The sequence below is a fragment of the Astatotilapia calliptera genome, chromosome 11 (assembly GCF_964374335.1).
Source record: "Astatotilapia calliptera chromosome 11, fAstCal68.1, whole genome shotgun sequence".
Classification (NCBI taxonomy): domain Eukaryota; kingdom Metazoa; phylum Chordata; class Actinopteri; order Cichliformes; family Cichlidae; genus Astatotilapia; species Astatotilapia calliptera.
In genome coordinates, this window is record NC_137432.1 from 12,714,826 (window position 1) to 12,730,300 (window position 15,475).

General features: G+C 42.5%; 1 protein-coding gene across 8 annotated transcripts in view; it reads left to right on the plus strand.

Annotated features, from left to right (window-relative positions):
* Nucleotides 1-15,475, plus strand: part of cobl (cordon-bleu WH2 repeat protein) — a 67,604-nt gene that overhangs the window by 29,709 nt on the left and 22,420 nt on the right. For all 8 annotated transcript variants that reach the window (XM_026185465.2, XM_080307813.1, XM_026185469.2 and 5 more), the window contains one exon: nucleotides 847-1,029. In XM_026185465.2, coding sequence (XP_026041250.1) covers nucleotides 847-1,029 — 183 coding nt within the window. The remainder of the gene's footprint in view (nucleotides 1-846; nucleotides 1,030-15,475) is intronic.

Here is a 15,475-nt window from a genome sequence, read left to right on the forward strand (position 1 = left end):
TCTTCGATCATGGGGTTTTGAGCTGTGGTTTTGGTGCTCCTGTTGTTGCAAAGGTCTGTACCAAGCTGAGCCACAGGAAGGTGGAGGTTTTCACGAGCACTTTAGGCCCTCTTTGATCAGAAATCGAAACCCATTTTTGTTTCAATGCTTTGGTCGGGAGCAGCCACCCTTTGAAAATGTGGTCGCACTCTCAATTTGATCAAATGTTGCAATAATTGTCATGACTGAAGAATAGACTGTATTTTCAGAAATGTTCCTGTGCATTGCATTCATAGTCTGTGCACGTGTGCATGTTTTTATTCATTTTGTTTGTGGCTTTCCTAGATGTGGATGTTAAGAATACACGTCTCAGCTTTTACACTAAACATAACCCTTGAAATCAAGATTGTCAGTGAATCAACAGGATATTCTGCTGTCTAATAGTTTTCAAGTTAAGTTTGGATACACGTCATAAATTAAGAAGCAACTGGGTTTCATTACACTTAGTTGTGATTTTTGACCCAAGCAGAGTTCTGCACCATTTTAAATGCTGTGCTAAACATGTTCTTAAACTCCTGTAAGTTTTATCCCCTCATCTCCAAATATGGTCGTTAACATATTAGATGAACGCAGAATGAACTGGATTTAATTTTTGATAAAGACAGCTCTGAGCTGTCCTTGAAAATTTAATGGCAATTTAGCCATCAGTCATTTTTATGCTTACAAGTCAGTGATCATATTTGTTCCTTGCTTTAAACTAATTACAAAAATGTTTTTCAAACTCTTAAATTTGTACATTTTTTCATGTTTCCTCCTCCCATTTGTCAGTCTGATTCCCTCTCCTTTTATTTTTCATGTTACCCACAGGACGTGTCCACAGTATCTGGGTTCTCCAGTGGACCTAATTGGTCCGGCACCTTGGGCCAGTCTCAGTCTGTCGCCAGTATCCCGAGGTTGTCTCCCAAGGCTGAGACCAAGAAGAGGAGGGCCCCACCACCGCCTCCTGCCCCTGCACCCAGGATGGAGCACACTACAGTTGAAAGCTGTCAGGTGAGGAAACAGTTTAACCTGTGCCAGATTTATGTGTGTTGCTCTTTATGTTTGTGTTTCATGACAACGCTTGGACTGGAATTGTGAGTTGTGAAATTGAATCCATATCCTGTGTTTTAAAGCAGTAAGTCGTACCAGGAAACACAAATGAAATTAGTTATTATATAAAGATGCACTGTATATGCACATTACTTAAAAACACAATTTCAACATGATTGGCATCATTTTAATGACACAGCTAATTTTGTGCATCTTATGGAAAATCCGCATCCTAGCAAATACAGTAACTCTCAGCTTTCAGCACTGACCTGATGGAGTATATTTGAAAGCTGCAATCAGTGTGATGCAGAATTTCCTTTAGGTATTCTGACCTCAAAGTCAGGATGACCTGTATTGTCTACAATAAGCAACAACTCCCTGCAGTCTTATTATTCTGTTATGGAGGCATGCTACTAAATGTTGTTTAGCAACCAACATCCTTCTGCCCTCCCTCTGATAATAGGTTTTATTTATTTTAAGGAACCAGTGATCTTAAAGAACATTATTCAGCATCTAAGCATTTAATGGATTTTTGCTTAATTATTTCAAAAAAGCGCAGAGTATGGAGTAGAAAAGTCTTCTGAGAAATAATGTGTGTACTGAAGGGGGCCGCAAATACAATCCTAAAAGATTTGATTCACAGTCTCTTGTTCTCAAAACATTAAATATGCAATAAACAATATTAACTACAGCACTAAAGACAAAAATACCACATAGCCACGAGAATCAATGTTCATTATTCCACATCCAACTTTGTGTTTACCTCAAGTTAACTTATCAGAAGTCAGCCAAAGCATTCAGCTATCTGTGTCCTTTAGTTGATAATGGCAGAACAACTACAAGAGGACCCTTTGACAAGACATTAATACACCTTCAGTGTCAACTCACCTTCTAAATTGGTGTCCTCTTTATTAGAATAACTGAAACGTAAATATAGATATTTTATATTCCTGTGTTTTGCAGTCCTTTGTGACTCTGAGTCATAGGCTCCTTATAGCTGCTGAGCAGACAGAGATGGTAATTTATCTGTCCACCTGTCAGATTAAGAGTTATGACAGATACCAGGGCTCAAATAACCAGACACCACCCAGACTCACAGGAGAAGCTAGAGTTGGGAAGGTTATCTGAGGACTTGATGGACAGTCTAATAATAGATTTCTTCATTTTTTCCGTATGCCTTCTCTAAACTGTTAGCCTATCACATGTATCGTAATGCAAGGTCCTACTGCGGTGCAGGTCACCTGTCACGTGTCCTTGTTTTTGAATATTTTTGATGTGTTTAGATTGTTTTATCGACAGTTCAGGTGCACACATTTTACAGAGTAAAAACAACACATAAAACTGAGATAGTCACTTAGAAATGAATGAAGGGACTTTAAAGGGTTGTTTGATTAAAAAAACAGACTATGTGTAACGACGCAACAGAAGTGCAAGGAGTCAGGCTTTAGCGCTATGCCTGGCATGTTTGTGCTTCACGAAGGTGACTAAAAAAGATGCCATAGCAGAGAGGCTTCTCAGGACAGTTTCTGAGGGCATATCAGGACACTGGCATTAACGAGCTCTTAGTTCTTGAATATGTGGTCCAACTGCAGATGTTAAATCAGTTTGCATTACATTTAAAAGTTGTACTTTCACATTTACATTAGTTGTTTGAGGGGGTGGGGTGCTAAACTGGGGGGGGGGACTTGCAAACTTTTATGTCTGTAGATGAGTTCAAGCTCCAGTGAAAACAGATGTCACACCATAAATTTTTTTTGTTGAGCAAATGGCCCAAATAGCTTTGGATAATGCAGAAGTAAACAGTTGTCAAATGTGGGGATTTTTTATATTTTATTTATTTTCATTTTTATTTTGTTTTTTTTGTTTTTTGTTATATTTTGCTTACTCAGACATGCCGTGAAAATATCTTCTCAGTTCTGCAGCACGTAGTTGACTCTATGACACATGAGATCATGTGAACGTGCATGTTTGATGATGAGGACAACTGGATAGATGATAAACTTTTATTTATCATATATTTGCATGTTGATCATTTATTCTTACCTATGTTTTTAGAATACAAATTATCTTAAAAAAAAATGCCAGTGCATTTTATACAGAGCTTGCGTCTTTATGTAAAATAAAAACACAAAATAGGAAAGTGTATTTTTGTCTTTCAGGTTGTTTTTTTTTTTTAAATAATTTTTTTTTAGAAACTGTGGGCATGTACGACTATTAAAATAGAATCCAGAAGTTAATGAATTTCTTTTTAAGAACCCGAGATTCTTTCTTTCAGTCATTGACTTTGTAACAAACATTGGAGAGTTTTTCTGGGACTTTGTTACACAACCAAACAATGACTAACCAGTGAAAAACATCTTCTTCTTTTTTTTTTTTTGCTTATTTGCTTTTTTTACAGTTACTATCAAAGCTGCACTCTGGGGGGCGGGGGTTCTCAGATGGCTGAAAACTTTCTGACCTTTTCCGTATTTTCCGTAAATTTAACAGAGTCAGCGTTCCGTGCGTTCTTTCTGAGAGTCATAGGCAGTTTTTACAGGACACAGGTCATCTCAGGACAGCTCTCTGTGACAGCTGTCCTCATTATAGAATTCCCTATGCGCCAAACAGGCTTAGGTAGTCAACTAATTATGACTTACAAGACAGTAATTGACACTGGCACTGCAGTATAAGCTATAAGAATGATGAGATTGTTATAATGAAGCTAAGTGGCTTTAAATAGACATCAGAGACCAGAGATCATTATGTGTGGCCATTTGTATCATACAAGCAACATAGTTTGATTAAAATCAATGACAAAATTAGGAGGGTCAGACTCTCTTGATTATTGACTATGGAAATAAAGCATTCTTCACATGAAAGGTCAGAGTGTTGAAAAGCCAGCACCAGTTTACACCCTCTGTGTCTATCCCCAGTGACTGATCAGAGAATGATTAGATGCATATAACATTTAACTCAGTGGTTCCCAAACTTTTTTTGCCACGCGCGCACATGCATGCGCAAACACATCCTTTAACCACACACTCCCATATTTTGCTCCATTGCGCTTTATTTCACACCTCAAACAATTAGTAAACAATTAACTAAATACAAGCAATCTGCAATAAATTACAGGTATTAAAAAAATAAACTACTAACTCTTTTACGCTACGTCCACACCTACATGGGTATTTTTGAAAATGCAGCTGTTTCTATGTGTTTGGACCTTTCGTCCACATGTACGTGTAAACGAGGAATACAGAGGTACTAGAGTCACGTTACGCTGTGCGCCACGTTATTGTTTACATGAGATGAATTGCAGAATGACAGATAGTCAGCTTAACAGTACTTTGTCTCTATCTGCAGGTTTACAGGCTTACATATACACACGCAGTTAATGTCCCTCTATTTACAAAAGCAGAGGCGTCATGGTGTGATTATTTTACGTGTAGTTGTTTTTTTTCTGTGTAATAATATTCAACATTGCTATCAATACATTTTTCAAAAAATGCCTCTCTGTGCAAAATCGGTTTAAAAACATAAACAACTGTGGGATACTGTTTGTCCGGGATTTGAACCGGGGGAACAAATCGTGGCAGGCTCAGCCTGATGTTATTTGTATCCCACTGTAACTTTACTGTATACAGAGCTAACATCTCCAAAGTGTCAGGAGTAGTTAGTCATTACAACTAGTGTTTGTGAACTAAAAATCAAGAATGTGGGATACTGTTTGTCCGTGATTTGAAGAACCCAGCGCTGCTCCCGACGAAGGGAAAACCAATTCTGCAGGGGAGACCTACCTTGGCACTTGTGCAGGTGAAACCAAAGGGAAGATATGCTTCACCATATTTTCTAGTCTTTGGCTTAGAATGAAGTTGGTTTGGAAACATATTCAGCGATGCTTCATCTCCTGCTTTGCATTTGTGTGGGCGCCCCGTCAAAAACCTGTCCATTATGCTAGCAGTGTCCAAGCGTTTTGTTGGTTTTTTTTGTTTTTTTCCTTTTCATACCGCGCCCCCCCTGCAATGGCTCTGCGGGCCCCACACTTTGGGAAGGTCTGATTTAACTGAAGCCCTGTCCCTTGTTTTTCCTTTTTTATAGAGGCCTTAAAACTGAATTGTATGTAATCAGGATAAGTTTTATCTAAACTAGTTTGTATTACTTATATATTATTTGATCTGAATAATGAAGAGCTGTTTCAGAGCTACGCTATTAGCTCAATATATTGATTATGCAACATTTTTAATGAGTCATTACTATGAGCTTAAAAGTTCACTCGGGATACATTGCAGAGAGGTGCCTCTTTTATATGAACTTTGGACGAGTACACTCATTGCCCTGCAAAGATTACAATAGACAAGAGACCAAAGTTTCAGTAAAGCTGTTAGGGAACTAAGCAACACTGGTATAGTCAGTGATTGCTGGTTAATTAAAGTGCAAATTCATGTTTTTGATTATTCTTTTTAATGAAAAGTAGGAATTAAAGCTGGCTGTCAGCATCCAACTCTAGTTGTAACGACGGCAACAGCTATTTTATTATATTAGTTTATATTTTTTATTTATATACAGCAATAAAAGTGACACTCTGGGATTGGTGTCACATTTCCAGATGAATGTAAAACAATTCTCTGCTATAGGAGAATTAGATGCTCTTTGATCAGTTAATGACTCCAGCATGGAGGGAAGTTACAGCTTTGTCTTTTTTATTTTCCAGCTCGACAGTCAACAATCTGTGTATGTCTTTACGAGAGACAGACTTAATTGAATTATGTTTTGGAACATCGAGCTCAGAGAAACACAACCTTGTTTGTTTTTTTTTCCAGCAGTGATAGGCAATCTGTTATTGTGGTTTGGGATGAAAGCCGTGTCTGTGTTGCCTCGTGTGACAGAGAAATTGAGAGAAATTCTGAGCTCTCTGCTTCACTGCCCGTAAAAAGGAGATACGTCTTGAATAAACACATTTTTTTGCTGTGTGTACACGAAGAGTTAGGACATTTGAAGTAGAGAGTAAGAGAGGTGATAAAGAGAAGTGAGAAACTTTGGTGAGAGGTTTGCAGAGACAGTCAAAATAAGGTAACATCAGTCTTATATGAGTATTAGGTGTGTGTTTAAGTTGTACAGCATTAACAATGTATTAGCTGTGGGGTCATGTTTCCAAAATGCAGTACAGCATGAAATCTATTTGGCATGTCCTTAGCACCACCCTCACCTTGCAGGAGGACTACACGACAGCTCAGAGGACAGAAATATTATAAAGCGTGGTCGTGTAAGCAGGCTGTCTCTAAATTCAAATGTTTTAAAATATATTACCTACAGCTAGTTTATCTTTCAGTTTTTATGTCTTTTTTCCGCTTATATATTTAATTGTAATAAACATTTTTGGACTTCTGTCACCAAATGATAAAGTGAATTTAATTCGCAGTTCTGCTTGTAGTACTCAGCGGACCAGCTCCATGTTAATGGCCCTGCAGTGCCCATAAATTTGGTTTTTGGCATGTATGCATGTACATACCCAGCAGTTTCTTGTTTGCTATTGGATATGTGTGGAGTTCCTGCATGGATTTTTTTGTGTGTTTCTCTTCATTTCTCTCTCTCAAAAGACATGCGAGATCTATTCAAGAACAGGCGAGCAAAACAAAGCAAAATAAAAGAAGGAAAATGTGTTTATTTGGTAAGATATCCTGTGTGCTGTATGGCACCACTGTGTCACTCCACATGCTCTAAAGAAGTTGAGCAAAGAAGGAAAAGAATGTTATACTAGTGCCAAAGCAAATACATCATCCAGTATACTATAGATCTGTCATTAACTTTCCTTTGGAGCTGTCAATTTTATTGACGTGTGCTATGGCCAATATAAGCAGGTGTCTGGCTCTAGCAGGACAGTATACATTTTACAAACTTGTTCAGAAAGGCTTTGACGTAGATGTTCAAAGCATGTAACAGAAAACTTGATTTAATCTCAGTCCTGTGTCCAGTTCCAAGTTTGTGTTCAAGGGGAAGGCTGTTAACTGTCCCCTCACCTCATGTGTTTAAGTTCAACAGCTGCCCTCTCTGAGCCTGCTTCTATCACAGATTTGTTCCTGTTACGTCTAAGATCAAATCATTTATCCTCTTTGAATGCAAACTCAAATAGAATCAATGGATTTCTTTCTAAAATAACATAAGGTCCTGTCCTGACATGACTTGCAATTTTTCGCCACAGCGGACTCTTAGGTGATATGATTATTGTGGCTGAAGTATTGTAAGATGGCACAGTAAGCATTCTTTCAAACGTACTGAACCTTAAGGCTGTGTTAGTATTAGTTAGGGGCCAGGATTAGGGGAATATGTGCCCCTGCCATGCAGCCTATATATGACAAGATCTGTTTGCACTTTGCTGTCAAAACATCTTATGTATGAAACCAGGGTCTGTTCCAGGAAGCAGGCTTAACAAACTCTGAGCCTAAGCCTAAACTCTTGAGTTGATTAACCCTGAGTTGGGAAACCTAAAACAGATCAGAACTACGCAGAGTTAGCACAGTCAGCTCTTGAGTTAATGTGTGAGTTAATGTGTAATGGGAGAGAAAACATGGCCATAATTCAGCATGGTATCTGAGCTTACATTTTTATCTAGTACAACCGCAAATTAAAATGATTGCATCCCAGTTTTAATGGATCATAAAGCTAGAATATTGCAGTTTATTAGATTAGAGGTTTAAATCTATTTGTTCATCTGAAACCTGACAGGGACATACTACGGGTGACGGCAGCTAAATATAAAATATTGATCAAACTGATTAGACTGTTTACTTCTTCACCTGTGATTCAGTTACTTGGAATTATAATGTCATACAGGGAGTGCAGAATTATTAAGCAAGTTGTATTTTTGAGGAATAATTTTATTATTGAACAACAACCATGTTCTCAATGAACCCAAAAAACTCATTAATATCAAAGCTGAATGTTTTTGGAAGTAGTTTTTAGTTTGTCTTTAGTTTTAGCTATTTTAGGGGGATATCTGTGTGTGCAGGTGACTATTACTGTGCATAATTATTAGGCAACTTAACAAAAAACAAATATATACCCATTTCAATTATTTATTTTTACCAGTGAAACCAATATAAAATAAAGAGAGGGGCTGAGCTGTCAACTGATCACCACCTGGTGGTGAGTTGGATCAGGTGGCGGGGGAGGACGCTGGACAGACCTGGTGCACCTAAACGCGTAGTGAGGGTGTGCTGGGAACGTCTAGCAGAGGCCCCAGAGGGCTTTCGCTTTGGTGGCCTCAGAATCTCATCTCTGATTTTTGCGGATGATGTGGTTCTGTTGGCTTCATCGGGTGAGGGCCTCCAGCTCGCACTGGAATGGTTCGCAGCCGAGTGTGAAGCAGCGGGAATGAGGATCAGCACCTCCAAATCTGAGGCCATGGAAAAGGGTGGAGTGCCCACTCCGGGTCGGGGATGAGTTCCTGCCCCAAGTGGAGGAGTTCAAGTATCTCGGGGTCTTGTTCGCGAGTGATGGGAGAAGGGAGCCGGAGATCGACAGACGGATTGGGGCTGCAGCTGCAGTAATGCAGATGCTGCACCGGTCCGTCGTGGTGAAGAGGGAGCTGAGTGTAAAAGCGAAGCTCTCAATTTACCGGTCGATCTACGTCCCTACCCTCACCTATGGCCACAAGCTGTGGGTAGTGACCGAAAGAACGAGATCACGGATACAAGCGGCAGAAATGAGCTTCCTCCGAAGGGTGGCTGGCCTCTCCCTTAGAAATAGGGTGAGAAGTTCGGCCATCCGGGAGGGGCTCAGAGTAGAGCTGCTGCTGCTCCACATCGAAAGGAGCCAGCTGAGGTGGTTCGGGCATCTGACAAGGATGCCCCCTGGGCGCCTCCTGGGTGAGGTGTTCCAGGCATGTCCCACAGGGAGGAGGCCCCGGGGCAGACCCAGGACACGCTGGAGAGATTATATCTCTCGGCTGGCCTGGGAACGCCTTGGTGTTCCCGCGGATAAGCTGGAGGAGGTGGCTGGGTAGAGGGAGGTCTGGGCCTCTTTGCTTAGGCTGCTGCCCCCCCAACCCGGCCTCGGATAAAGCGGATGAAGATGGATGGATGGATGGAAACCAATATAACATCTCCACATTCACAAATATACATTTCTGACATTCAAAAACAAAACAAAAACAAATCAGCGACCAATATAGCCACCTTTCTTTGCAAGGACTGTCATGGTCCTGGGCCATGTGGGCCCAGTATTCTTAGTTTTCATGTATTTTTGTATTTTGTTCTTTATTTAGGCCATGCTTCCTGGGTTGATCTGTTACGTTGTTCCTTATGTGTTTTCCCTTCGTGACTCTTACCCCCTGTGTGCCCCTCTGTGTATTTATGAGCCCTCGTCTCTCTTTGTGTTTTATCCTATGTTTTCCCCAGCCCGTTATGTCTGCGTTCTCCCCGTGCTCTCTCTCCTCCTGTTTGAACCTCTGTGTACTTCCTGTTTTACTTTGCCCATCTCCCATCAGTGTTACGTTCACTCCTGCCGTGTCTTGTTATGATTATCAGTGTCACCTGTGTTCCCCGTGTGCATCCACTTCCCCTGATCATCCCTCATGTGTATTTAGTCTCTGTGTTTCATACAGTCTGTGTCGCGTCGTCTGTGTTCCCACCCTCCATGTTTCCATGCCCGGTCTGTTGTATTCATAGCCTTACCTTAGTTCATTCCCAGTTTAGGTTTCTGTTTAGTTATTGCTTTTGAGCTGCCCTTATTCTTGTTTGTTTCTCTTGCGTTACCAGCCACAATAAAAGGCTCGCTTTTGTTTAAAGTTTACTCCCGTGTCACTCGTGTCCGCACCTGAGTCCTCCACACACTCTCCACACGGTCTGTCACAGCGGACCGTGACAAGGACACTCAAAAGCCTGCCATCCATGGGTTCTGTCAGTGTTTTGATCTGCTCACCATCAACATTGCGTGCAGCAGCAACCACAGCCTCCCAGACACTGTTCAGAGAGGTGTACTGTTTTCCCTCCTTGTAAATCTCACATTTGATGATGGACCACAGGTTCTCAATGGGGTTCAGATCAGGTGAACAAGGAGGCCATGTCATTAGTTTTTCTTCTTTTATACCCTTTCTTGCCAGCCACGCTGTGGAGTACTTGGACGCGTGTGATGGAGCATTGTCCTGCATGAAAATCATGTTCTTCTTGAAGGATGCAGACTTCTTCCTGTACCACTGCTTGAAGAAGGTGTTTTCCGGAAACTGGCAGTAGGACTGGGAGTTGAGCTTGACTCCATCCTCAACCCGAAAAGGCCCCACAAGCTCATCTTTGATGATACCAGCCCAAACCAGTACTCCACCTCCACCTTGCTGGCGTCTGAGTCGGACTGGAGCTCTCTGCCCTTTACCAATCCAACCACGGGCCCATCCATCTGGCCCATCAAGACTCACTCTCATTTCATCAGTCCATAAAACCTTTTATTTATCTGGGCTAAAGAGGACAATGACCATCTGATTTGTTCCTATTGTTACGGTCTTGGATTAATGCAGTAATAAAAACAGTAGTTTTTGCCTGATTGATCACATGCCAGCTGGCTCAAAAACCTAAAACTGCAAAGACTAGCAGTGGTGTGCTTTTACCAAATAAAGTGTGCCTAGCTGACCTTGTCTTAAAAGGCATTCGACATAAGAAACACGACTGCAGCATGTGGTTGTCAACATTGATACACACTCTTCCACATTTTAGTTCAGTACAGGAAAGTGAGCGATGACGAAGACAGTCCAGCTGCTTTGTTGTCTCTCATTAGCACATACATACACAATGACGTCATCCTTGCTGATGTGCTTAGACACACACAAATACAGAGCAGCCCCCTCTCATGTATCCATTATATCCTTTTCACGTTCCACATTACTCTTGTTATGTTGCCCTGTCACAAAGGCCTTCACCCATCAAGAGTCCTTCAAAAACAACTGATGAATGGTCACGCTACCAGGATGATGCCTCCATGGGTGGCCCTATCTGATCAACATGCTCTGACATGGGGCCCTTTGCCTTCCAAACCACGGAGTGGAAAATTTAATTGACACAGCAGACTGTCCGCGTATCACCTTCTGTGCTTCATTCTGTAAATGTCCATTCCCCTTAAAAACTGCTCACATGTATCACATATGTTTTTTGTTTGTTTTTTAAAAATAAAATCGCGTAATGTCAGGGAAATGTGGTGATTAATTATTTTGATCAAACATGTGACAAGGTTATTTATTTTATTTTCCACTTGCTTTCTAAGTTTAGAGACATACAAACTGACCCAATGTACAGCATTCAGTTTAAATGCACTTCTGAGACAAAATCATTGCAGAGAGAAACCTGTTTTCTTTCTTTGTTTTGTTGTGGTCTTGCTGGTAACTTTACCGTAGAACAAACAAAATTCTGCTTTCCACTTTAATATACCTCAAAATTTATCTGGCTGCCTGTGATAATAAAAAATGTTTAATGTACAAACGGAGTAAAATATGTATATATATTTAATTAATTTTAATTTAAATGGAAATAGTTAGTATTGCTAATATTCACATATATTAATTTTTAAATTACAAGATATAAGATGGCGCCGGTGAGGTCGGCTGCCGTCACGACTGCTCCGACCACTTTTTCTTTGTCTTTGCTTTTTAAGTTAGTTTTCAGCGTTTCTAAATCGGCAAAATCATCACCATTGGGTACATTAGGTATGACAGTGACACTCTTGTTTCTATTGGTATACAATGTACTCACAATTCGAAGTTTTTAACTCCGGATCCGAGCTGGCCGAGTGAGATCTCGAGGGAGAACAAAGGGAAGCGGCGGCGGCCTAGAGGGAAGCGAGCCGGCGTCAGGAACAGGCTGAGAGCTCGTGCACACCGCACACCTCTGCCTAGCATCCTGCTCGCCAACGTCCAGTCACTGGAGAACAAGCTTGACGACCTCAGGGCCAGGATAAAGTTCCAGAGAGACATTCGGGACTGCAATCTCCTCTGCTTCACCGAGACATGGCTGAACCCAGCGGTGCCGGACCACGCCATCCAGCCGGCCGAGTTCTTCTCGGTTCACCGCATGGACAGGACACGGGACTCGGGGAAGTCAAGGGGAGGCGGCGTGTGTTTAATGGTGAACAACAACTGGTGCAACAGTGTGAACGTTGTTCCTCTCACACGCTCCTGCACACCAAATCTGGAACTACTGTCCATCATGTGTCGTCCTTTTTATCTACCTCGGGAATTTACATCGGTCATTGTAAGTGCCGTTTATATTCCACCACAAGCGGACACGGTCACCGCCTTATGCGAGCTGCATGAGGCACTCACACAGCACCAGACACAACACCGGGACGCTGCGCTTATTGTGACGGGGGACTTTAATAGCGCCAACCTCAAACGCGCAGCGCCGAACTTTTATCAACACATCACCTGCCCCACCAGGGGTGAAAGGACACTGGACCACTGCTACACTACGGTCAAGGACGGCTACAAGGCACAATCCCGCCCCCCGTTTGGCAAATCTGATCACGCCGCCATCTTCCTCATGCCAAAATACAAACAAAGGCTGAAACAGGAAGTTCCGGTTCAGAGGAAGGTCGCGCGCTGGACGGATCAATCGGTGGCCGCGTTACAGGACGCACTCGATGACGCAGACTGGGGCATGTTCAGAAACAGCTCCGACGATGACGTCAACGTGTTTACGGAAGCGGTTGTGGGATTCATCGGGAAACTAGCGGATAATACCGTGGAGACAAAGACTATCACAACGTTTCCCAACCAGAAGCCGTGGGTGGATAAAACCATCCGCGACGCTCTGAGATCCCGCACCGCTGCCTACAACACGGGACTCATGACAGGGGACATGGACCCGTACAAAGCCGCGTCATATAACGTGCGGAGGGCGGTGAAAGAGGCGAAGCAGCGCTACGGGAGGAAACTAGAGTCACAACTCCAACAGAGTGACTCTAGGAGCCTGTGGCGGGGACTAAGGACAATAACGGACTATAAAGCACCAACAACCGGTATGACGAACGCGGCCGTGACTCTGGCAGACGAGCTGAACACTTTCTATGCTCGCTTCGAGGCTGCAGCTAAGGTCTCCAACAATGCTAGTGTTAGCGGCGCTAACGGCTGCAGACAGGAAGATACTGCCAGCACCGGAAACGTGCTCGTCATCTCCGAGCATGAAGTAAGGAGAGCCTTCAAGAGAGTGAACACCAGGAAAGCAGCAGGACCAGACGGCATCCCAGGTCGTATCCTCAGAGACTGCGCATACCAGCTAGCTCCTGTGTTCACTGAGATATTCAACATCTCTTTATCTCAGTCGGTGATCCCCACATGCTTCAAAGAGTCCATCATTGTTCCTGTCCCGAAGAAACCCCACCCTGCTTCTCTCAATGACTATCGCCCTGTAGCCCTCACCTCAGTAGTGATGAAGTGCTTTGAACGCCTGGTCAGAGACTTCATCATTTCTTCACTACCAGACACACTGGACCCACTACAGTTCGCTTACCGTCCAAATCGTTCCACAGACGATGCCATCTCTCATCTCCTCCACACATCACTCACTCACTTGGACACTAGAAGGGGGAATTATGTTAAAATGCTCTTCATAGACTACAGCTCTGCATTTAACACCATAATTCCCTCCACACTCACCACCAAGCTGGAGCATCTGGGACTCAGCTCATCTATGTGTCAGTGGATCTCCAACTTCCTAACTGGCAGACCACAGGCAGTAAGGATGGGCGGACATGTCTCAGCCTCCACCACTCTCAGCACTGGAGCCCCCCAGGGGTGTGTTCTGAGCCCCCTGCTGTACTCTTTGTACACATATGACTGTGTGGCCACTACCAGCTCCACCACCATCATCAAGTTTGCTGACGACACCGTCGTGGTGGGCCTGATCTCTGATAACAACGAGACGGCCTACCTGAAGGAGATTAGGAATCTGGAGAACTGGTGCCAGAGGAACAACCTCCTTCTAAACGTCAGTAAGACAAAGGAGCTGATAGTGGACTTCAGCACTAAGCAGGAGAGGAACTACCAGACCCCCGTCATCAACGAGTGCCCAGTGGAGAGAGTGGACAGCTTCAAATACCTCGGAGTTCACATCACGCAGGACCTGTCATGGTCCTGTCACATCAACACTGTGGTGAAAAAGGCCCGACAGCGTCTCTACCACCTCAGACGCTTGAGAGACTTCCAACTGCCCTCCAAGGTGCTCAGGAACTTTTACTCGTGCACCATAGAGAGCATCCTGGCGGGAAACATCTTAACCTGGTTCGGGAACAGCACCATGCAGGACAGACGAGCTCTAGAGAGGGTTGTGCGGTCAGCTGAGCGCACCATCCGCTCCGAGCTCCCTGACCTGCACTCAATCTACAGCAGGCGGTGCTGGACCAAGGCCAGGAAGATCGTGAAGGACCTCAGCCATCCCAACAACAGACTGTTCTCTCTGTTGAGGTCAGGAAAGCGATTCCGCTCCCTGAAGACCAACACAGAGAGACTGAGGAGGAGCTTCTTCCCACAGGCGATACGGTCTCTCAATCACACCACCACACAGTACTGATCCACACATACAGTTCTTACACACACACTGGACTTTCTGGACTTTGGTTTTGCACAACACTGGTCACTATATTCTTCATTTCCGGTTAATACTTGTACAGCTGCTGTTATTGTGTATATATTTATTTATATTTAGATTTCTTCATACATTCTTATATAGTTCTATATTGTGTATTTTGTTGTACAGTTATTTTATTTTCAACTTTAATTTATATATTTTATCTTATTCTTCCCAGTTAAATTTACCCTTCATTCTAATTTGTGTTGTACAGTTATTTCATTTTTAACCTTAATTTATATTTTATTCCTTCCTAGTTAAATTTACCCTTTTTAATTTTTCATATTTATTTCCTATCTTATTCATAGCCTTTTCCTTTTTTGTTTTCTTTAGGTCACGAGCAGTTGTCCAAGCATTTCACTACATATCGTACTGTGTATGACTGTGTACGTGACAAATAAAAATTTGAATTTGAATTTGAAATTATTATACTGTGATGTGGATGAACTTACTACCTTTTGTCAATTATATTTGACATTGTTTTTGCCAACCCCGTGGTATATAATGAAAAAGCTTGAATATACTGAAACACTCTGTGATAAATCTGAAAAACAGCCAGCACTGAGAATACAGATAGTCTGATTGAAAATGGAGAATCACTAAACAGCACACACATAGTTTATAGATAATAAGAGTGCAAAGTCTGCTGAACTTAATGTATAGTGTGACCTTGAGTGTAGTATATTACAGAGTTCTGGGCTTCAGTCTCTAACAATCTTAAGTACATGCTGCGTTCCCAGTCATGGCGCCAATAAGCTCATGAGAGCAACACACACTTAACCATGCAGCCTGTAACAACCCCCTAATCTCTACAGCAGCTCAGC